Source organism: Melospiza melodia, chromosome 1, assembly GCF_035770615.1.
Source record: "Melospiza melodia melodia isolate bMelMel2 chromosome 1, bMelMel2.pri, whole genome shotgun sequence".
NCBI lineage: Eukaryota > Metazoa > Chordata > Aves > Passeriformes > Passerellidae > Melospiza > Melospiza melodia.
The window spans coordinates 47,246,899-47,272,208 of NC_086194.1; the positions used below are offsets into that span (position 1 = coordinate 47,246,899).

At 40.6% G+C, this 25,310-nt stretch overlaps 1 protein-coding gene across 1 annotated transcript in view; it reads left to right on the forward strand.

Moving 5' to 3' along the window:
* Positions 1–23,901, forward strand: part of NPSR1 (neuropeptide S receptor 1) — a 57,713-nt gene extending 33,812 nt beyond the window's left edge. Inside the window, exons 3-9 of the mRNA XM_063176995.1 lie at positions 4,662–4,765; positions 5,093–5,186; positions 9,693–9,894; positions 18,425–18,501; positions 19,186–19,275; positions 21,403–21,583; positions 21,707–23,901. Coding sequence (XP_063033065.1) covers positions 4,662–4,765; positions 5,093–5,186; positions 9,693–9,894; positions 18,425–18,501; positions 19,186–19,275; positions 21,403–21,583; positions 21,707–21,800 — 842 coding nt within the window. The 3' untranslated portion in view covers positions 21,801–23,901. The remainder of the gene's footprint in view (positions 1–4,661; positions 4,766–5,092; positions 5,187–9,692; positions 9,895–18,424; positions 18,502–19,185; positions 19,276–21,402; positions 21,584–21,706) is intronic.
* Positions 23,902–25,310: the final 1,409 nt, after the last annotated feature.

Genomic DNA, 25,310 nt, shown 5'->3' on the forward strand with positions numbered 1-25,310 from the left:
ACATTCAGATTTCTCCCTCCAAGGGCAGTGATTTCTTTTTTACATTTCTGAGATCAGTCATATGAGGCAGCACCCACTACCCAAGCTACTGCCATCACCTCCTGAACCAAGTGGTACCTGGGCTCAAAACTATAGAGGCAACGCCTGCACTCACTCGTGCCTGTAAAAAAACCCAAAGGCATTTTGCTACAATGATGGAAACCCGAGTTGTGTTGGCCTTTAGGACCCAGGATTTTCACAGGTTGTTTCAGTACCTGACATATTTCCCAACGACAGATGCTGCAGCTCTATATTCAGCATGTTTCGGTCTCCTCTGGGAACAACAGGGCGCTTCTCCTTCTCAGGCACTTTCTTGGCCTTTTTGATAAATGCTGTCTAAAAATGCTGCATTTTGAAATGCTGACAGGTTTGTAAAGGCAGACACTAATTCTGCCTTTGAGGACTGTCTGTGGCCATGGCGGCAGCAGGGAGGAGGCAGATCAAGGTTTGCAGACCTGTCCAGTTGCACAAACCCCACAAAGATCTTCTTCCCTCCCTCTGCCCAGGCAAAGCTATCTTTACTCCCCTTCTCCCTCTACTTTTCCTTATTATTGAAATCTCATGGATTTTTTCTTTTACATTTGTTTGTAGAAAATCCACTCTCCCTCAAGAGCAAACTTCTTCCATTCCTATTATACTAGCGCTACGTTCTCTCTTCAACAAGAAATTGTTTCATCTGTATCCTTCTTTGAATATACATTCGGCTTAGAAGTCAAAAAGTATCACTTTCTGGCATCTTTATTTTGAATCAGAAGAGAATATGTTTCATTAATTGAATTTCTGCCTATTTTTCTGAGTAATTAAATGGTCTTATAACCCCACTGTTGCCTAGCAATGCTGACACAGTACCACAGTAAACACACTGCTGTTTAGTAAAAAAACTTAGAACACTGTTTAGAAGGCAGTGGGAATGACAAGGCTTGTACACAGCTGTGAGTGAAGATTGCTTAGGACAGTTTTTAGAAATTATCTTGGTGCTGTTTGGGCCAGGAGCAGTTGTCAGTGAAAGAGCACAAGTGTTTAACACTTGAGCCACCAGCTTTGTAAGGAGTGGTGAGCACACTCAAAGTAATGAGGACACTGAGGTTTAGAGCAATGTATTGGCTATGTCAGCTTTGTGTACCTGACATTCACCACTCAGGATGACAATGATGCAATCCAGTGACACGGTTTGAGGTGCAAGCTTGCCAAAAGCAGCCAGGGAATGTGTGATCTGCTGAGATCATCACTGAAACCAGCTGACTTCCACGCACTGACCTCTACCACAGCAATTCAAATTACATGGCAAATGAGGATTTCAAGATGCTGTGGTCATGGATATAATTGCATCTGAGATGATACAAGGGTGAGAAGGATTCATCTACCAGTGGCAAAAGGTCTGCTGGCAATTCATTATCTCTGTACCAGGTTTATAGTGCTGGCATGTCAGGGCTTTGTGCAAAAAGAGGCTTGTAAGAAAAACCACTGTGACGGTGTGAAAAATATAAAGTCTAGTTATTGAAGGTGTGATGAGCATAAGAGAACAGATTAATGAGCAGCACATTTAGTGTCTAAATCACTAATAACGGTTTGCACTAGGTACTTGTGTCTCTGGAGAGTATATAGCAATCCTTTGTCATAATTTGTGGGCTTGCTGCATTTTCCCTTTATGCTGTCTGATCACCAGCACAAAGCACATTATTTATTTGGTGGCCCTGTGTAAATTCTGCAGAACAAACCCTGGAGACGTGTGTTCATACTGAGAGAGCCTGGTCCTTGGCAGAGATGGGATAAGAAACACTCTCTGGAGCAGGCAGCAGAGGACTGAAGGATCCTCTGAGAACAGTTAGTCTGGTACATTTAGGATTGAAAAGACAAGAGATATTCCTGAAACCTGAGTAGGGCATGAGGGCATTGAGTGGGAGAATGTTTCTATAATTAAAGGGCATTGAGAAATCTGACTGAATTTGGCCCACACAGGTGCATTGGCTTTGGTACACACATGTATGTTGTGTTCAGGGGCACGTGCTTGGAGGCTCGTGCTGAGCCCTCCACAGTTCTGAAATTCAGCACAAGGAGCTCTTAGAACATACTGCTGGGGGAGAGGAGCTGAGTCTGCCAGCACAAAAAAAGCTGTGAAGTTTGAGCCTCATTTAAAAGCCTCTGCAGTCACCTGAAAAACCTCACTCTACGGCTCTCAAGGGAATGACAATTCTGAGTTGTCTTTAAAGCTCCTGAAGTACTTAAGGCTATAGATATATTTGTGGGTAATGACACACAGTGGGTAGAGACCGGTAGCATGAAATACACAGAGCTGATACCCACATTCTGTATTTCTGGAGAGGCATCTGCTTCTGCTGCATAAACTTTGCCATTGCTCCTGAGCCTGAGCACTGCCTGGTAGCTGCACGAGTGGGATGCATGGAGGGCAACCCTGGAGAGTATTTTTGGGCTGAGCATCAGCCAAACAAAGGCTCATTTCCCTGTGGATCTTCATCACATCTCCAGTGAAGTGGGGGCCATCCATAAGTTAAAAATCACACTCCTGACGCAAGAAAGCTGAAAGGTGTAAGCTGAAAGTGTGTTACCTGGGACTGCCAAATTGCTTACCTGAAGGAAACCACCAGGATGCTGTCCCATCTCCCACCACAGCCGCAGGGTGCACCACTAAAGCGCTCTCCGATGCACTGAAAAGACACAGGAAGATGGCCATGAGAAGAGGGAACTGAGGAGATAACCGAGGTGCTGTCCCTTCTCCCTCCCTCTCCTCACCAGAGCACTGAGGTCGGCAGGAGGGAGGGCAGCCTCCGCGCCCTCCCCCTCCCGAGCAAAGCCGAGCCCTGATTTAGCACCTGCTTGGCGGATGCTCACACCATCAAAAGCCGAAGGATGCCCTGAGGTGAAGCTCTATTGATGTGCAATACTTTGAACCAATATATATTTCATTACTGTAGAGAGAGAGACTATGAATCAATAATTCAGGGGTAAGGCAAGGGAAAGGGATCGGTTGGAACCACTGCTGGAGGATGCACTTCGCTTTCTGAATCACTTTAACTGTGTGGTTTTTTCAAAGACCACCTTAATTATATACCTACAGTCTTTTCAGTAAAGTCTTAAAGCCACTGTACTCATCAGAGGAACAATCATTCCTTGCCCCATCACCCTAATCAATGAACAATATTTAACATAACGTTTCAAACCACAGACTTCCTTCTGGATATTGCCTCTGATCCAGCCTCTCTCTGGAGGCAGGGGAAGAGAGAAGAGACAGAAAATGGGGCTGGGAAACGCTGCGAGAATAAAGAGCAAACCAGTATTAATTGAACAGTAGTCATAAGGAGGGAAGCAATGTAGTTACACTAATTTAATTTTGAGCTGAGACTTGAAGAGGAAGATAAATGGAAGAAGAAAATGAGGAGATAAAGGACTGCTGATACAGAAAAAATAACCCTGATTTTCCAGTGAAGCAAACCAGGTTGCTTTTTCTGAAGCATTAAGCTGCAATCTCAATTTCCAGCTAGAAATATCTGGAATTTCTGTAATTTCAAAGGGCTTAGAAGAAACCTATTTTGCAAAACATATGCCTATTTCCTTGGAAATACTGACCCAAACTGTTTATTTCCCAAAACATTTTTTTAAAATTGTTGAAATAGTTTGTTTCCAAAGGCATAAATTTCAAATCAAAATCTTCTGATATGGGGGTTAAAATATCTTTATCGCACTACACTTTAGAGATGGTTTTTGAATGTGTAAAATGGTGGTAGCAAAATGAAACACTTTTTTTTTTTTTTAATATAGACTGAAATTTTTTCTTCATATTTCTTGATTTTGTCCTGAAAATTGCATGAAATATTTTCCTAACCTGTTTTCTCCCTTCGTGGTAACCTGTGCAAGAACAGCAAAATGACACCTTACTTGAAGTGGCACGACATTGGACTGGTACACATTTTCTTCCATGGACTGCACTGAAAACATTTATCTTGTCCATGTGAGAGAAGCTGGTTTTGAAGACGAAACTTAATATTACCTGTGTGTAAAACAGGAGTACCAGTTCTTGTGATTAATTTGTAAAATTTGCATCTCTCTGAGCACTCATGTGTTCAATAAGAAACAGAACAAAGGCTGGAATTTCTCTTTAGATTTTCTTGCAGGAGAAAAAAAAGAAGAAGAAAAAAGAAGAAGAAAAAAGAAGAAATAGCCTGAGGTGTATTTTATTTGGAAAATATAAAAATAAAGGCATAAGTAGGTTAACTTCAAGCTGACAAGGCACGGTTAGTCATTAATTAATTAAATTTGCAAATTAACTCCTGACAGAATTTCCACTAACTTTAGCAGCATTTGGTTGCCACTCCAGGTGATTTCGCAGGAGACTTTTTAAAGTGAAATAACAGATAAAGAATAAAGGAGGTTCAGTGGTTCAGTATTTGTCACAGCAGTAATCAAGCTGACACACTTAGACAATAATTATGGGGTGTTTTCTGAGGCTTTCCCACCTCCTCTGGCATACTGGGCTGAGGGGTCATGGCTTGACTGCCCCTAGGACTGGGGAGCAGACACATCCCAAGGGTCCTACTTGCCTCTGTGGTTCACCTGAAGTCATGTATTTGCTTCTTCCAATGCTTCTTCACTTAATGTCTTTGTAGATTCATTCACAGGACTCATCAACATAATGACAGACATCATTTGGCGCTACACTGGAGATTTTATGGCCCCTGATATCGTTTGCAGGGTCGTTCGCTACTTCCAGGTACAAAAACCTCGTGCTTTGTGCCCCCATAGCAGTAAACTCTGACAAAAACGCTGTGTAGAATTTTTTCTAGCAGCAAAAGTGCTAAATGTTGAAAATGTTCATTTAAAGATCAAACACGTTAGAGCATATTAAATATTTTAAATTTTGTGGACAGGAAAAGCGAAAAATACCTGTGTGAATATACAAGGGGGTGGAGGGGTTTCCTTTTCTTTTTTTTTTTTTCCCCATTAAGCTTTGAAACATTCCTAGTTCAGAGTTCTCACTGACATCACCTTCTGCAATAAATGTGTCTCAACTGTTGTCCTGTTATGCTTTCTGCCCCAGGTGGTCCTTCTCTATGCCTCAACTTACGTCCTCGTGTCACTAAGCATAGACCGGTACCATGCCATAGTTTACCCCATGAAGTTCTTGCAAGGAGGTAGGAGAATTTCAGTACCTTGTTCTTGCTGTAGACATTATTGGGCAATTTTTTAGTTCTCAAAATTCTAAACCTTGTTGCTTTGAATTATTCATTCCTGCTCTAGCTGCATTTGAACTCTGTTACAGTTTTCCAAAGGACGAAGTAGTTGTGGTTTCAAGATTTATTAAACTCCACTTAGCCCTCAGCAGTTTTTACAAGTATTGTGTTAGCAAAGAATGAAATGACATTTTAAAAAGCATAATGGTTTTCATTATATTCCAGGATTTTTAGAAAGTTTTAATGGACAAAAGCTATCCCTTGTTCCACTATCCTGACTGTAGGAGCTGAGACATCTATAATGTCTATTTATTCACATTAAAAAATAACTTGGATGGAGGGTGTACTGAGAATTCATGCAATAATTTCATGTATCTTCAAAAGACATAGCATATAAGTTTGGATATCTATTGTTTCTTATAATTTCCTCTGTTTGTTTGGTTTCATTTTTTTTTACAGCACTCAGATATATCCTGGCCTCTTAGCAGTACAGTTTAAAAAAAATTATTTCTTCCCCACAGAGCCAAAGTGGGGTGCTAAGAATGTTGCAGTGAGTGAAGAAACAGAAATTGCAGGTGGGGAGGAAGAAGAACAGTTACAAGAGCCATGAGGTCTGGAGGATGTGCTTTAATCAGATGCAAGTATCATTCTTGTTTTGGAGCACTGATGGCTTTTGCCAGACGGCTCCATTCAGGGGATCAGATTAATGGTCCTTCCTGGCCTTAAAAACCTGTGAGTCAATCACAGCTCTGACAGTGTGCAGCTTTGGCAGATGTTAAGGTCTGAAAGCTTCAAAAACTTGTGTAAAATTTAGCTTTATATTCCCCAGTGTGTAGATCAACTCTTTCAGCACAGGGAGATGGATATCAAGGTTTTCTCAGTGGGCTTTGGAAGAGGTGGCATTGCTCTACAGCTCCTTCAGGAGGGCTCATCAACCAGGCAGGGTGGGGGCTCATAAACCTGCTGGCTGAGCAGGACAGACCTGCTGGCATTTCTTCTTCATGCATGGCACAGGAAAAGCAGTGCTTGTTAAATTACTGCCTGGGTATAGTAAAGAATTTGATGGGTAATCTTTGAAAAGCGCTTTGAAGTTGAAAAAGAACCCGTGAAAAATCACTTCAAATCTTCATAAAAGCCTTTTTAAAATCCCATTTCCTATACCTAGACCATAAAGGTTTTTTTTGTTTGATTTTTTTTTTAAACTGGAGAAAAGCAGATGTTGCCCCAGTTGAGGGTGGCATAATCATCAGCTGGGTGCAGCTCTGGTCAGGGGAAAAAGGTCACAAGCAGAGAGAACACTGACAAAACCCATCTGCCTCTTGCAAGGTCTGGCTACACACTGATGCACAAGCAAAGTCCATGTTCAAAGGAAAAAAGAAGAGAGCTGTAAATCCAAAAGAAGGCTCTAGAGAGGTATATTTTAAACATAGCAACTTTCTGGAATGTACATAAAATAATCACCTTTTGCACCCAGGTATTCCTTGCACAGGTGCTGTGTGGGACGCTTTTGAAATGCCCTCTTAGCTATTCTACAGATGGAGAACAAAGAGATTTACAAATCTTTGTCATTGGTGATGACACAGAGGAACTTCATGAATAGTTCTGAGTCAACCTATGGCAAATTTCTTTGCAAAATGAAACACTCATCCCCCCAAAATCCTTCAATCAAGAAACAAAAGAGTTCTTTCTTCTTATTGATTTGAAAAATTATGTTTCCATGTAGCCTTGAAATATCATTTTAGAAAAAAAAAAAGTCAAACATTCCACTTTGAAAATGTCAAACTATTTTTTTTAATTGTGGTTTTGTTACTAGCCTCAAGTCCTGTTATAAAGTATTTGCAATGAGCTGTTCTTTGCATGGTTTTTAAGAAAACAAACTTCAACAGCTGAATATTTTATACATATCAAATACATCAATGACCAGAGAAAGTGCAGTATGGGAAAGAAACATGCCTTTTAATCCTAAAGCTTTTACTATGAGACATCTAATTCTATAACCAAAAGGGTATTAAGAAAAAATTGTAAAATAAAGATCAAAAAGAAAAGAAACTGAGAAATTATAGCAGAAAATATTTTATGGATACTTCATCATGTTTGAAAGGTATGTGCAAACAACATGCAAACTAAACAACAGGTGAAAAAAGAACTGCTGAAGAAAATGACAAAACCCAAAAAGGCGTAAACTGATCCCTGTGGGGCTTTGGGCTGGAAACAGCGCTGTCACTGAGATTCTGGATTTAAAACCTAATTTTAAGGTGGCACTCAATTTATCAAAGGATTGCCTAGTATTGACATTCTGGATAGCAGAAAGCAAAGTTCCTTGCAAGAGGTGACCCCCTGTCCCGTATTGCTGGGAGCAGAGAGATGCTCTCAAACCCGTTGGCACAGGGCAGGGGTGGTGGGAGCAGAGCAAAGGCAACAGTCACAAGGAAACTTCTTTTAGGAGAGTCAGAGCTCACAGCTCCCAGTCCAGCCCTGGGAGTTAGTCTTGGCCACCACACTTTGAAAAGCTCTAAAGGAAAATGCTCAGACTGGTTCAATAGAATATTGTATTTCAAAAGTTATTTGTTTGATTTCATTTATAACTGATACAGCTCTAGTTATGGGATTTTCTGGCATTTTGAGCATATTAGAGCAGCTATTAAAAATGCAGCATAAAAAAAGCCCTGCTGGTGAGGCAGAAAATTGACATTATTCCAACAAAACAAAAATCTGCTTACCTATCAGTGCCCCATAAACACTTTAGACTAGCAAGGCCATATTCTACCAAATGCAAGGGACATTTAAAAAATAAAATAAAGGAACATTGCAGGAAAAGTGCTATGAAACACAAGGAAATATCTCTATTGCCAAACCAAATTACCCAGTTCTGTTCAATATACAGTAAAAAAAAAGGTTTCTTTTCGTGCTCTGATCATTTTCAGTTAGAAAAACACTGAGGCTTGCATGATTGTAATTTAAGTAGTTAGCTCACATTTGAAATGTCCTTTCTGTGATGAAATATTTTGTGAAATTTATTCTTAATATTCCTTTTGCTAAGTTTATTCCCTTATGCTTTGGGAAATTTCACTGTTCTCTTTCGCCTGTACAATATTTATAGCCTTAATCTAACTCTCTCACTTAGGCAGATGTCATCAGAGTTCCCTTAAGCCTTAGATTAGCAAGACCATGCTTTCCTGAACGTGGGTAGCATTTAAAAATGAGCAGGATAACTGAGTATTTGCAACTGATGTTTTATAAAGCATAAAATTACTTCTTGAATGTTTCGCCCACTTGCTTTTGTATTGCTCTTAGAGCTTCAAGGAGGAAAGACATTCTTCTTGATATGCATAATTTAAAGTGGTTTTCTATTTCACACACAACCTCGGGTATTTTTTAGGACAATAAAGTATTTGAACACTAAAGCTCCCAGATTAAAAAAAAAAAAAATCTGTCCCCATATGTTCCTCTTGCAATCTGGCTGAGGAGGAATAAGTGTCACTGATAATCATGGGTACTCCACAGATAAGCCCTTTTTCCCCACACTTTTCAGCTAGAGCTAACTGGATTTTAGCCAGAAGATGCAGGTTTTTGAAAATTAAAGCTTTGGAACTTTGTGCTCCAACCCATTGATATTTACGAAATCTTGTGGGTGCCACCAGACGTCATCTCATTTCCCAATTGCTTGTCCTCACTTGGCAGTGGCCAGAAGTCAAGAGGATGCAGTAACCCAAACCTGCTGGAGGTTTTGAGGTCCTTTAGCTCCCGTTCTTCGCCATGAAGTCCAGCAGGATCTCCCAGTTCCTGTATTTTGCAGCAGATAAAACAGGGCTGGGCACTTGACCACCGTCATCTGCCCTGTCTTGTGGTTAGCAGCCCACTCCTGGCATGGCGTGGGTTCATCAGCAGGAGCTAAATTTTATTCCTACCATCATACAGAGAAGGGCCAGTGATGCCCAGGCTCTTCAGGCGTATGTTTCTTTGGGACAGTAAAATTGCAGATGGAGTTAAAGGCAATCTTGTTCTGATCCTGAGCTGAGGCATTTTCTTTTTCCTCCTAGGAAATGTTTTGCAGTCTTTCTCACTTCAAGGTGCATCACTAGGCATGCAGTAGGGCAGGTCTGAGGTCCTTCACACCCATAAGTGATGTTCTCTCGGTGGCATAGAGCTACCATTTGCATTTCATGTTTCTGACTTGCTGACCCTGACCTGTGCCTTTCTCAGAGTGTTTCAGATTCAACAGGCCCTAAGCATCCTTAAATAAAACTTGCAAAAATACAAGCTCTTAATGACATGACAATTTTTCATGAGAAAGAGATTAAATCCTTTTTCTCATTTGAAGTCTTTTCAGCACCAGCCAGCTGCAGGCTAAAATTCCCTTTCTTCACAGAATTTCCTCCTCCTCCCTGCCTTTCTGTTAATAGTGCTGTGAGGGTTCACTGTCACCAACAAGCCCACTGACACTGTCTGTTTGACTCTGTTACACAGAAAGGCAGGCAAAAGTGCTCATTGGAGTGGCCTGGAGCCTCTCCTTCCTGTTTTCCATACCCACTCTGATTATTTTTGGGAAACGGCAGCTCTCCAATGGGGAAGTGCAGTGCTGGGCTCTCTGGCCTGATGACTCCTACTGGATCCCCTACATGACAATTGTGGCTTTCCTGGTGTATTTCATTCCTCTGATCATAATCAGGTGAGTCCAAAGCCCAGTCAGCAAATGTGTGGTGAATGCTGTCAAGTGTGCAATCAGCTTAATGCTTTAATTTCTAGTCATTCATTACAATTTCATTTCCATACCTGCTGCATAGCTGTTTTGGTTTTTATCACATAATACAGGGGTCATTGTACTTGCCCTGGGTGTTCTCTGTGTGGTATTAACAGCCAGAAACATTTTCTCTGAAAAAAGGAACGAATCTCTAAGTGTGTCCACTTATCTCCACAGCTTCAGGCTTGAAAGATATCTTTATAAACCCAGTATGAATATTTGTCCATTATTACAAAAGATAATTTTAATAAAAGAACAGGAAACTGCACTTAACACTAATTAAACTAAAATTAACTTGAAGTGCTCTCAAGCTTCACAATACTCGACAAGGATTCCTTCACCAGGATTGGAAAGAAATCTCCAAGTGCTCCAAGTAGTTGCCAATTATCCTAAAGTATGAACAAATGTACTTCTTCCTGTTTTGTAATAGGAAACCTAAGCAGATATTTGAGACTGATTTCCCTCAAATCACAAAGACAATCTGCAGAAACTGTATAAAACTGAGGTCAATCAATATCGCAGACTTCGTGATCAGCCTCCCTCTAGAGCACTGCCATTAGCTGCTGTGGAACAGAAGGCAACTGGCCCTGAGGAGCCACCAATGCACAAGAGCAGTCAAAATCAGATGTGGAAGGGGGGTGAGGTTTCCTAACTGCCTCAAAATGCTGCCAGTGTCAGTGACAGTTCTCAGAGCCATTACTGTTCTTTCTTTCACTAGCAAGGTTACAATTGTATTTCTTGGTGTCCATCTCTTCTTGTCAGCAGCAAGAAAGACTTGTTGGGACTCCTCTTTTCCCCCCATAATTTGGTGCTGCTTGGACTCTGAGAGAAGAACTATTTTTGCAATGTCACTTGGATTTATCTCTTGTTCCAGCTGCTTTTCCAATGAGTGATGAGCCATGAGTGTCCCTTAGCTTCCTGCTCATTAGTGCCCTGGGTGAGAGTGGGGTGGGCAGAGACTGATCTCTTCTAGATGATGACAGGAGTGACTACATAACCTTGAAGTTTATTACTGTTTTATCACAGAGATTAAGTTCTGCAGCTTTTAATGACAACTAGTTTATCTCTGATAGAATCAAAACCATGTGGCGCTTGAACTCATCTAGCTGACTTTTTGATATGGATTCAAAATGGACCAGTGTTGCTCCCTAGAGAAAAAGGATGATTTTTACACATTGTTCATAACATGTCAGTTCACTAAACCTTCTATTTTTTGTGCCAGATTGCATAGATATAATTAAAAAAAAATCAAGAAAGTTTTCCTTAAAGGAAAGTTTGAGAAGAAAAGAAAAACTACCCCCAAGTTATCCTTCCTGGGTGGGATAATTTCTCTGCATGTTTTCCTGTCTCTGAAAGCCAGCCCAGTTTTCAATATGCAGAAAAAATATTCTTGGGAATATGTAAATAAAAATGTGGGTAGATCTGCAGCCCAGCAGTAGCAGCAAAAACAATAAACATACACTGCACAGACAAAAAGCAATTTAACATGAAAAGAAATGGCACCAGAAAATTTTGAGGCTGGCTGTTACTGTGAAAGGGGTTCTTTTATGAGCTTTCTCAAATAGGCAGCAGTTGGGAAATTCTAGCCAGCATCCTAAGTGTTTCAGGAAAAAGTCCCACAGCCTGCCCAGTTACCAGTCATTCCACAGGTGTGTGAAACATCTCTTTCACACTCTAACATACACATAGATTTGCATGGTTTCTGTTACAGACCAGCCACTCCTTTTACAGGCCATCTATACTTGTTTGGCAAGAAAAGGCAAGCTACAGAGCAATAAATATTTCAGAGCTGCTGACATTATGCTCCCCTCCTCCCTGCCAAAGAAAGATATTCAAACCAGATCAGCTCTGTGACTTGCTTTACAGTAAATCCCCAGAAGCAAGAAGGTGATGAAGACAGGAAGGGATGGAGAAAGGCAGTGAAACTGGCATTTCATGAGATTGTCCTGACATCTGACACATGAATAAAACATCCTAAATTTTTTGTGGCTTTAACCATAAGCAACATTCACACAAGAAGTTTATGGCAGGACAGGAGCTAAAACCACTGGTTTTGGAGCCAGGGGCAGCACAGTGTCCATCACCTGCCCAGAAACATTCCTGGTTTCAGTGTTTTTTAACACAAATGCTCCTGTGTCCTTGCCAGCAGAAAAAAAGATTTTTGACAGGTCCAAAGTGGTGTCTGGCACTGGAAGGAAGGAAGGGGAGTGGTGCAGGGAAGGATTTATTTTGTGCTTATTTATTTCTAGCTGTCAGTGATACTATTTTCTTCAGAACAGAGAGGATTGTCTAAAACCACAGAAAAAGAGGATTAGCTACAGGGCAAGGTCAGCAGAGACATTATGAAAAAATGCCATGCAATTTGGAAGGAAATGGCTATTTTTTAGAACACTTTTTAAAGTCTCAAGCATAAAAGTGAAGGTTGCAGCTTCCCAGCCGATGTATCTGTAAAACATCTGGCAACATAGCCTGAAGGTGTGACATCTATTCCTTTAAAAATCATTGGCAGTCCAGGAGTTTAAACCTAATCCACCTGATGTGGCTGCAGCATACAAATACTCTGGTAAGCAATTTATGGCTCAAGAACAGCAGGAATGGCTGCTAATACCCCCTGGGACTCAGTTTCTCTGTAAAAGTTTTATTCCACCCAATACTTTCAGGTGCACAAGATGATAAATGAGATGCTATTTCATAAGGGTGAGAGGAATCACATATGTTCCAGTTGTGTGTTATTCTGACAAGAGATTATTTATAAAATGAAAGGTGTTATTTAATAAATTTAGGAAGGCTTTTTTTTTTTTTTTTTTTTTTTTTCTGACCTTTAGCCGAAGATGTTACTTAGAAAAAGCCACAACATAAAATGGAGAGAAGATCCATAAATGTGTGACTGAAAGGTCAAGGATCAGTAGAAGAAGCCATGAATACATATAAGCCAGAAGCTAAGTCATACACCACACTTAGTGAGGAAGCAGGGTGCACACAAAGAAAAAAATTAAACCTTTTCTGCAAGAATTCATATTGTTTGCACAGCTACTTTATTTTCTCTGCTGAAGCACTCTGATTTAGCTGCATGGCAGGTGTCTGATGCAATGTGGGACACTGGCTGCCAGACTTAATTCTTAATTAGTTCTGCTGCCTGAATCTGCTGAAAACCTAACCTCTAGAGCAAAGCAGTTCACTGATGACAGCACTTTTTCTGGTGCTGTTCATCTGAAGTGCATACAAAGGATAAAATCTTACTTTTCAGGTGCAGGACTTAATTCCACACTAGATATGCTGCTTTAGCTGAGCTGTTTTCACTTGTTACAGTTCAGACACCATCATCTTTTAAGCTTCTCTCATCCAGCTCTCAGCTCTCTGTAGAGCTGATCTCACGTGTTCCTGATAGCCTTCAACTAACTCACAGGAGTTGTGTTATTCATAACTCTGCAGCCCATGGAATGAATTATTTAGCTGATAACCTTATGCTCACCATGGAAAACCCTTCCACTGACAAGCTAAACCCCCAGATGTGGTGTGAGCAAACTCTACAGATTCCAAGCCAAAACGTGAACCAGAAGAACGCAGCACTCTCTCCCCCTCACCCCCTGCTTTTTTAAAAATGTATGTATAGAAAGGTAATTTATGATGAAAACTGCAACAGCCTGAAAGACCTTAATACTTCTGAGGTATATTCCTACCACTTCTTCACAACTAGAGAATCAGCAATCAGTCATCAAAAAGCTTGTGGTTTTTCAGCAAGTTTTTTTATCTGACTACAATACCAATGAGCAATAAGACCTGAATAATGAAAAGAAAATGAAAAGCTATGATTGGTATTTTTAACCCCAGTGTGTGGATATCTTTGAGAGCTGAAAAAAGTGGAGAATATTTGTTCTTTTCATATTAAAACTTCCCTTGTCCCCACTGTCTCAATGTTGTGCAAGAAGAACAACAGATCCTGAGTCAGGCATTTCTATACAACGCTTAAAAATTTGGCCTGTTCCCTCTTATTTACATTATTCTACCACTTCATCTGCAGTTGATATTACCAACCTATGAAACCACAGAAGATTCAAAAAAAGTAATTAGGGAACCTGCAGCAATTAGCTCTCTCCTCTTCTGGGACGAGTGTCATCAGCTATAACCAAAGCCTTTCCTCCTATTCCGAAACACACCAAGCAAAGCTGAAATGGTATCTTTGATTGTTGAAAACCTCTGGGACACTGTTGAACAGAGGTTAAATATGGCTCAAATCAAGATTACACATTGCTCTCCTGCAAATATTTGCACCTGGGCCCCTCGGAACCTGTGATGGGGAAACAGAAGAGCTACTGTGTTTCTAGTCTGCATTGCTACTCTGTGCCAAAACATAATTATGTTCTGGCACTCGAGTATCCAGAAATTCAGAGTTTTTAGCTGTTATTCATGACTGCTAAATATATTTTTTATATTTTAAAATTATAAATATGATACATAGACATTTACCTAATATAATTGCAAACTCATGTTTTAAAAAAATTGCTTAAACTCCTCTTGAAGCACCGAGGAAAAAGTTATCCATCTGCTGTTTAAAATCTGAACTCCAAAGAGAGCATTTGCTTTGGAGCAGCTGAAAAATAATTAGAAGAGAAAAAAAACCCAAAATCATCTAAAAGGAAAAATATGGAATTAAACCCAAGGTATTGTAATGAAATAAAAAATAGATTAAATAAAAGGTATTTCTCTGAATTAAATCAAATAAAAGGACTGGAAATGCCATTAATAAAAATACCAAAGGTCATTTTTTGAACTTGATTCAGTGAGGCCATTCTTTTTTGCCTGCAATTTCCATTTCTAAATAAAAACCCTGCACACACGTTCTAGTATCTGTCCATCTCTTCACTTATCCATTACATGTGGCTGCAATGGTTTGTTCAGATGAGGTTACTTTTCTCTTCAGACAAATAGTGCTGTAAATTAGCTGCCATTAAACAAAGCAGCCACATCACTTTGCACAAATAAAGTATAGGGAACAATAGGCAATACTGGATGATAAATAGAAGTAATTAACAGGGAGCTTAAGTGCTCTTTTGCCATGGTAAAGGCTCATTTTACTAGAAAATACTGAGGCTGTGTGGGACGCCCTCATAGTGGGCGTAGATTTTATTTCCAATAAATAAAATGTAGATTTTGTTTCCAAAAAAATCTACATTTAAAGAGTGGGCAGATCAATAACACTTGTGATTGTTAATATCAGTACATAGCTTTACCAGAAGACATTTTATTTAAAAAAACAAACAAACTGGTCTATGAATTAAAAATACAGATGGGGTGAGATTATTCACAGTTGCATTTGTATGACTAACCCTAAGTTACATATTTACATGGATAAAAAATGCTGTAATTACCAAAGAGGCATATTGAACAACACCATTAACTAATAGCAGGCTATGATGGACATGCCTCTTAATCTTTTAAAATTTGGATCAAGTTTTTGGAGATGCAAAGAATTTAATTTCTGAGATACACCCATAATGTGAGCCATACTTTTGTATTTTTCTCCCACCTCTCGAGATACCTATTTTATCAGGGTTAGAAAAATCATCACATTTTCAGATCAACAGCATGTCCTTTCTATCCTGTGGTCATCAAAGCCTGAGCAGCTACTTTTCAGAATGGCTTGGATGAATTTTCCATCCAGGCTTGACTTTTCCACCTTAGTACCTTTTCATTAGTCTCTCACCTACAGCCTGGGCTGGAAGATCAGTGTGCTGTGCACTTACAGACACAAAGAACCCTGACAACACCTGGGCCTCAAGAGCTGCACATCACACCTCCCTGTGCTTTCGGGGGAGACAAGGGCCAGCAGCATGCAGGCCTGTTGCATGGGTTAAAAAAAGAGCTTTGTGGCAGTGTGTACCACAGGCTTTTACATCTGGGCAGTGAGGGCTGAGCAGTTCAGAGTCCAGAGGAAGGGAGCAGAAATCAGGATATGGTTGGAATAGTGCAGACTATTTCCAAACACTCCTCTGAATACCAGTTTGTCATCTGTTCCCTGCTACTCTTTGCTCATCTGCCACTTCATTTTTCAAGTGAGAATTTCTTTGAGATTTGACCAACCTCTGTATCCTCCTCCAGCTGCCTTTTACAAGAAAGAAAGGAGCTAAGAATATATTCTGAAAAAAGCTGATTTTCCCTCCTAAGAAAAATACTTCTCTTCCATAAGAGCCCTCTTTTTACTTCTGTGGCTTTAAACACACGTGCAGGTGCCTGTTATGATCCTATGCTTTAGTAACTCGTTTCTGGAAAGTCCAATTCCTCAGCTCCATGTCAACATTGCTGGGGAAAAAAATAAAGAAAAGGGTCAGGCACTACTGTGAATTGGAGTCCCAGAGAGATCAAATTATAAATGAATAACTGTGGCTGGCACAAGAGCTGCTCAGAAGTCTACCTAGCATGTACACTTTCCTGACACCCACCCTGAGCAGCTTTACACCACCTCTGGTCCACTCTTGATAAGGAAGGCTCCATTGGCTTCAGCTACAGAGAAAGGAAAGATGAACAGAAGCAAAAATACCGACACAGATCCACTATGTTGGCAGCACTTTGTTAAGCTGCTGGATGAAAACAACAATTCAGCTTTCCTCTGGAGCTCTAAAAATTAAGGATTCAAATGAATCAGCATGTAATCTCATAGGTGAAATGCCAGTGAGAAGACAGATGCTGTAACTGTATCTGGCAAAAGACATGCCCCTACCAGACTGCAGCCAAGAGGGCAGAAATTCTGGGGTCAAGGCAAAGCAAGTGAGGAGCCTGGCTTCATAATTCAGTCCTTATGCCATTTGGCTGAAAGTAAGGATATTTTGACTACAGAGTTAGACTCCTTTGTTCTGATGCTTAAGAAACTCTGAATCTTTCCTGCTGGACAAAGGAAAATCTGCATTAGAAAGGACATTGTCTCAGCTGCAAATAAAGAGGTCAGGCTGGAGACAGCAGGCTAGGAAGAAAATAGAAACAGGACTTTTAAGAGCGAGCCGGTAAAATTTCTGAGATGACAACAATTATCATTATAATACATTCTGATTCATTGGAACAATCAAAGGAGAAACGTACATTAATTTTCCACCATTGTCTGTAAAAAGTACAAAGAAACTTTCGAGTTTCAAGTGTACAAGCTGTCAAATAAACAGGCTCTTGAGAAGCCAGGAGATAAAAGGAAAATGTTCAAATCAGCTGGGAGCCAAGCTGGACTTTTGAAGGGATTAAGGAGAGCAAGCTGTAGTCCAAGCTGCAGGCAGATGTGAGCAAACCCCTCACTGGGCAGGGACGCTGCTGCTCCGCTGCACAGCCCAGACTGCACCTTGAATTTACAGCTCTCACCTACTGAGCCTGGAAACCAGATGGCTCAGACTTCCACAGAAAGGGAAACCTCCAAACCTTCATAGTTTTTTGAGCACAAATTCTGCCTTTGCAAGCGTGTCTAGAAATTGAGGGCGCTGTAGGAAAGACTCATGTATCAGTCTGAAGGGACTAATAAGTATAATGCCTCTTCTGATAACAAAAATAAGCCATATAACAGTAAGACACATTTTTGCCTCTATAAAACACCCTGAAATGATGTTCTTTGTTGCACCTATTTCACATAAGGACTACTAAGGTTTATGACAATTAATATCCTCAAGCAGGAGGTGGTTTAAACAGCTCTTCATCTTGAAGGAATAATTTTTATCTATTCTATATTAAGTCAGTAGAAGTCCAGATTGGCTATTGCACAGGGAAACTCCATAACTATGCAAGGTCACTGTATACTAAGACACCTTTCATCTTTCCTATTGAAAGTATATAAACCTCTCTAAATATGCAAATTGTGGTGGATCTGATTTTGAACCATCCCATCAACTCTTCCCATTTATCTGACACTTCAGTTCTTCTTGATTCAGTTCTCCACAGGACACTGAGGTCCAAAACTGAGCACTGCTGTATTTATTTGCATTTCTCATGGATCTTGCCCTTATCTAATTCCCCAGGGTGAAATTTTATTCACCAGCTTCACATCCAAAAAGTAACAACAAAATTGAAGTATACATACAGCAAAACCAGGTCCCTCCCTTGCTTCCCTCATCAGAGCTGGTGCTGCAGGGCTGATACTCAGATGGATTTGGCATTGACTGGCTCAAAATCACCAATGAGCTCTTGCCTGAAAGATTTTTGGCCAAATCACTGCATTCCTCTGAGCCTCAGATTTGACATCTGCAAAGCCAGGGCAACCAAAAAGATGTCCATGGTGAAAAGTCTTCACTTTTCAGTACAGAAAATACTGTGGGAGAGTCATATAATAATTATTATTATTATTGTCATTTACTATTATTATTCCTATGCAATCCCACCACCTCTGTGAACTCCTTACACATGAACAAGTATATTCTTAGGGCACAAATGGCTGGGATGTCTGTTAAATTTATTGTGCCTAATACCAGCAACTTTTCCCCTTCTGCAGCGTCATATACTCAATTGTGATTCGAACCATCTGGATGAAGAGCAAAGCTCAGGCTGTCATCCTATCCAGCTGTCCTGGTGAGTCTCAGCATACCTGTGACTCCTGCTTTGTGATTCAATTCCAGCTGATCCTCACAAATCTGGGAGTGCTTGGACATGCACATGTCATGTTGGGCCCCTATCGCTGTGGTGGGAATGGGGTTTCTGTATTTGTTCATTCATAACTCATTTCTACATTACTTACTTCTTCCCTTTGACACTAAATTCTCTTTAGAGGCATAATAGGAAACATCTGTGAGAAAATGAATAAAAAATAAAATCTACTTGTTCCAGAAGTTAGAGTTCCTACTCCCAGAACTTTGTCCATTCCCAGAATAGTTTTTTTCTAGCATATACTTGGCAACACTTTTTCTGTGTCTTCATATGTACTTGCAAGTCTAAATTTTTTTCAAGATCAGAAATTCCTGGGCACAGAAAGCTAGAAAGTGATTGGAGTATTCCATCCCAAGACTACACATGCCTCAAGTAGATCTCTTTGGGGATCTACTCTGCTTACTTTTTCCTTTTTTATTTTGGGTGGCTCAGGTTTTGATTGTCCAACTTGAGCAGATTTGCAAGTGTCCAAATTTCAGGAACTACTGAGGTGACAGTGACACCAGGGAAAGATGAGATTGTGTATTCCTGTCCTGCCTGCCAAGGTGCACACTGACACATCCACATACCAGTCCTGTTCTTTCACCAGCTGAACTGTTCTTTTCCCAGGTGGCAAAACCTCCCGTGGCTACAGCAGCCGTGGGTTCATATCCAGGGCCAAGGTGAAGGCGATCAAGTACAGCATTGTAATTATCCTTGGTAAGTGAAAAGCCCCAGAGCTGGGAGCTAGGGAGGATGCTGACATTAGGAAGCTGCTTTTCCTCAGCAACCTCTGTCATCAGCAGACAAAGTAGATGGCTTGGAGAAGGAGCTTTACTCAGACACCTGACTTGCCTTCTGATCCTGTCCTTCCCCTCTTTTCTGGCTGATATATTTCTATTTTAGGTATCTGACATAACCTTTGAATTAAATTAGATGCACAGCCTCTTGTGTACATAAAGAAAGTGAAGAGACAATGTCTAAAAGGAAGAAAGGAAGAGGACATCTCTTTTCTATCCAGACTGCCAAAAGATTTGGCAACTGAGTTGTCTTTCAGGCTTAGAGATGCTGTATATGGCCTGTGAGGTGCTGGGGTGTTGCAAGGGAGAGAAGAAAGGTGAGATGTGCAGCAATTGTATTTAATGTCACAGGTGTGTTGCCTGCCAAGATGGAAAGAATGAACTCTCCTTTCCCAAGTGGGCAGCAGATGACTTAGTGCAGGTGTTCTCTGTCTCCCAGGGAAATTACATTATTCTGATGCAATTAGGAGGCTGATATTCCATCTCAATAAATAAAGGCAGCATCATACAGAACTTATGATTAGCTGCCAGAGACATGCAGGAAAGGAACTAAAGCTGTTTACTCCCAAGGGCTGACAGTCATCCCTTGACACTGAAAAAGAGATTGCTTCTCTTTCCAACAATGTGTAAAATTCAGATTGGAGAATATTGTGATAACAGCCACTTGAGTAGCTTAGCTCACTGTCTAGAGGCAGCATCTGCAGACATGAGAGAGGCCAGTGTGATTTATATTTTCCATAGGCTCAAGAACAGCTTCTCTGTGTCTGAACTTTTCTGCGTGGCAATCAGAGAAAGCTTTTGGCAGACACAACTACTACTGCAAGGCCATCAGATTTTGAGAACTCACATGGATGCTCAAGTATTTCAGCAGACCTTGATAATATTAGGCACCCAGCATCTCTTGATGTGCAAACAGATTGACACCTAACATCCATGGATTTTTTTAAAGCCACTTAAAGTTCTGCATAGTGAGTGCTATGATCCACACTCTGGCACTGTGTATTGCTATTTTGCATATATCTATGCATAGACACCTCCTGTTTGGTTGTTCTAAAAACAGGAGGGGAGCTTACCTCTTCCTTGCACTTTTAGTGAGCACTCAGCTGACTGCCCGGAAAGAAATTCTGATTAATGAGACAAAAAACCAGGCACAGGTTTACTCTGCTGTCTCATCTGAGTCAGGATGTCATCATGAGTCTGATTTCACAATTACCTGTATGTTTGCAACCCAGGTACTATAGCTTAGTTGAGTGAACTACCTGTCCCAGCATTTCTATGCAAATCCTGAATCAAAGGCCTTTGTGAGAAGAGATGGCACAGAAATTTGTGTGAGACAGATTTATTCCCTATGCCTGCAAATAAAGCTAGATCCGTGGCTAACCTTTTTTTTTTTCCCTGTCACTCTGAACCAAAGCAGAGGCTATGAACAGACAGTCCTCTCTTCCCTTCCTCAAATTCATCTCTCAAATGGCAGTACAGGGAACCAGGAGAATCTTCCTGCACCCTCCACGTACACAGTGTTTCCATCCAGCATGCCGAGTGGCATGTTGGTTTGCCATAATGCAGTGTGAAAGGGTGTCACTCCTTGCTCCTGGGTGTCTGAGAACCTTATTTTAATAGGTGGCTGTGACAGACAGCACTGTCACAAAGCAGCACTTTGGCTGTGTGTACATTTAGATTGGCTGCTCACTCCGGGGACCATTAAAAGAGCACTTCACTAGAACTGATGATGCTTTAACTGGCTACCTATTTACCCTTTATGTGTTGTGTAGTGTTCAGAAGTGTCTCAATATGTCTAGAGGGAGCACTCTAAACACTTAGAGAAACACACGTAATATATTTTATAGGCATTAAAATAAAAATAAAGACAAATAAAAGCACAATCTAATAAGTATTCTCTTAAATAAGATCCTGAATGGGGAAAGGTTTTTTTTTGCATGAACAAATATTTATGTGTTATGACAGTTGCTCCATGAGTGTGTAATTACTTCCCTAAATTGCTAAACTATCCAGTGTCAAGCTCTTCCTCTCTCTGTCTCGTCTGCAGCATTTATTCTCTGTTGGAGCCCTTACTTTCTGTTTGATATCCTGGACAACTTCAACATACTGCCTGAGACCAAAGAGCGCTTCTACGCATCTGTGATTATTCAGAACCTGCCAGCCCTGAACAGCGCCGTCAACCCCCTCATCTACTGCTTCTTCAGCAACAGCCTCTGCCCCCCTTCCGAGTATTGCTCCTTTACTGTCACTCTGACTACCCCTAAGAAGGGAGGGAATACATAAACACAGTCCTTAAACTGACTAACTGTTTTTGACTCCTTTAATTCTGACCATTCTCTATTTTTTTGTAGGGAAAGAAGAACTCAAAGGCTGGGGGGGACTATGCGGGAAAGGAGCAATGGAGGGCAGGAGATGCAGGTCCTGTCGAGACCAGAATACATCTAGCACTGACAGTGTTCTGCAAAGCCACACTGGCACCTGTACAGAGGAAAACAGAGGTCCCCCACAAGCCCTGTGCATGGTGAAGTGGATGGACACTGCCTGGCAAGAGCCTGCACCTTGTACTCCTCTGCACCTTGCAGCGCACGTTTTGGGTGGGCACTGCAGCCTCAGCAACTGCACACTGCCAGTGCCAAGCTCACTATGAGAGGTTTGCATGCCTCTGTTGTGGGGTTTCATCTTGACCCTCTGTTTAAAGCAAGCTGTAATCTATGTGCTCTAAACAGAAAAAAAAAAAAATGTAAATGGTGTCTAGTCAGAGTCTTCTCTATTTTTCAGGAGTCACTAAAAGCCATCTACTGCACCATCTGGCTCTTATAACCAATAGAGTGTTTACAAGAAATTACAGAGCAAGGACCCTAGCTAAAATGAAAACACAGGCACTTTTCCAATGAGAAAACACCATTGTCACTCTGTGTAATTATATCTGGGTTTCATATGGAGCCATTTACAAAATTATAGCCAGAGAAGAGGGGAATGGATGGCTGGGATACTGCCTGCCACATCACCTGGCCCAGCCTCTCAGATCACACCAGCAGCACTGTCCCTGTACCTCTTCATCCCCTTCCAGTGTGTTATTTCCCTGCTGTCCTACCTTGGCACATCAGTGGCACCCCATTGTCCCAGCAGGACTCACACATGACACATCTGGACAGCCATTTATTTCTGGGATAATGGTGAATGGCTCACCAGACCTTCACAGACTCCATGGTGCATCCCACATGCAGATCCTTCCACACTTCTGTGGCAAAGGCCCTGAGCAGCTTCTTCAGGATCCTATGGGAGCTGCCATGCAGGGCACTCAGCCAGAGCAGATCTTCCTCACCACCCACATGGCAGCATTTCCCTATCCCATATCACTGTAAATCACGCAGGGAATCACACACATCTTTGCACAAACTCAGAGCTGGAAAAAGACCCAAGCAAAACCACACAACTCCAATTACATTTAGAAAAAATAATCTGTTGATGGTCCAGTCTTGTGAACTCATTATAGATTTCACAGAGGACCAATGCTCAGGCCGAACTTTGCTACTGAGTGCCCAAGCACCTGGGCATCCCCTTTCCCCAGCCCTCTGGGTATCTTCCCACCACTCAATATAGGGAAAAATTTCTCATGCAGCCGGGGGAGGTGACATTAACTTCAATGTTCATTTTCCAGCAAGGCAGCTTGAAGTGTTTGTATTAAAAATGCACTCTAACCAGCTGTATGGCAACTGAGTTTGTTTCCTCTCAGTGAAAAAAAATTGTTTTTACTTAAGTGGACTCAGTTTAAAAAGGGGTTTTTATTATTATGATCTTTTGCAATGAGTTTGTTCCCTGTAAAGCAAGAACTGAATAAAATTTATTTATAATCGCCCATATTACAAAAATACATTTTCCTAAGTAGGAGACATATAAAATCATGGGGTTTTATGTTCTCAGGAAAATAAATAAGGTATCTCTTTTTATTACCACGAAGTTCTGTTATTTAGACTCTGTGTCTAAATTTTGCTACTGCTTAATTAAAACTATGAATCTGCAGCAGCCTTTACTGCAGTGACCTTGGATAGGCTGTATATAAGAACAAGACAATATTTTCTTCCCATGGGCATGTAATAACTTTCCTAAAATTGGACTGCTTTGTTTAAGCTTCACAGATTGTAGATTTTAGCTTTTTCATCTGATAAATGTACACTCACCACCTACTTTTGAACAATTAATGGAGTTTTAGACTCAATACCTGGAAATCAGATAACGTTTCTGAGCAGTACTTTGATTTGCAAATTTAGTATGACTCAATCCCACTAAAATTTACATAATAGTCACTAGGGTCACCACATGAATTATCCCATCCATCTAAATTGAGCATTTGCATGAGTTATGTCGGACTCTGGACTGAAATAAAGTCATTATCAATCTATTTTCAAGGAAACAGCTTTTTGTTTCATTCATTATTCTACTATGTACCATTTACAAGTTGTTCTTAATCATTTTTCCTCTGGACATGATTGTGATGCCTTTCCTCATATGAGAATCCTTCAGTTTAAGTGGCCTCACACTGCTTTTGTCTGCATCCCTTGCAAGTGCTTAAATACAGAAATAAATAATTCATCTTATTTTCCATGCTGCTTTCTTACTGTGCAGGAGACGGCATTTTACTACCTTTTTTCTATTCTCCACATCTTCTGTTGTAAAGCTGAGTTTTTCCATTAGTCTGGAAAACACTTGCATGCTCCTCCTTTGTTTCTGGGGAAGAGAAATTTAGGGAATTTCATCTGTCTCCAGCAGGTTTCTTATTCCTTGTCTGCAACTCACCCCACATCTGTTGGCTGTTTGGTTGCCTAAAGGTGCCAGAGTTGCTCTGACAGACCCCACCCTTAGGAGGAGGCAGCAAAATTCAGTGTTGAGGTCTGAGTGCCCAGAGATGGGGGCAGAACACAACAAAAAGAGGGCACCCAGCTGGCTTGTCCATGACAGCCCAGGAGCAGCTCTGCTTTTCAGCAGCTTTAACACTTCCAGAGGCATCTGTGAGATCCTTCTGACATTGCCACAGTGAACAGAAATATTCACACACACGACTGCTGGGACATAAAGCCTTGTGTGATGATAAAGTCCTGTTTGACTGTAGATTCCTGAGAAGCATGAAAAATCAGATACTCATCTCTCAGGGAAGTCACATCAAACAGCATAGGACTAGGATACTTTCCAAACTAACACTAATCCAAGAAAACATGTATGCTTTCAGTGCAAGTTTCAAATAAAATCTGAATGAGAAAGCTATTTAATTCTCTTTTGGATATTTTTGATGTAATTTAAAGTTCAGTTCTCTTGGATCAGATTTCCATCTCTTGCTAAAAGTGTAAAGCAGAATTTTGTCTTTCAGTTTGGTTTTGCCTCGGAAATTTCTGTCTCCTCTTTTTATTTTTACTTTGAAGAAAACTAATGCAAGGCAGCAAAATTCAACATTTCCCATTGTGACCATTGTAGAACATCAAAGCAAAACTCTACCTAGAAATGTGTTTCTACCTAGAAATGTGTTTCACCCTCCTGCACATTGCCAAACAAGTGCTAAGAAGTGCATTATCATTCCAAGAAAAGAAAAATTTAGCCATTAGTTTGTTGTTTGTAGATTTGGGGCTCTTTTTGAAAGATATTTTTCATAGAAATATAATTACACTCTTTGAGATGACACAGAATGATTTGACTTCCACAGAGTAACAACAAAAAAATATTCTTACATATCTGCAATTTTTGTGAGGCATAAATGAATGAAGGTTCGTACTCTACATGTTACCTAAGCATTTAAATATTAATTGTTTTCATAGGAATCAAGCACATGTCATTATGGAAGTATGCTTTGGAGTATAAGCTATTGCAGCACCAGACCCCTCTTAATAGCAATCTACAAAGACACAGAAGAGAAGTAAAAGCAAGTCTAATACTTATTGTAGTTCAAACCCTGACATTTGAACA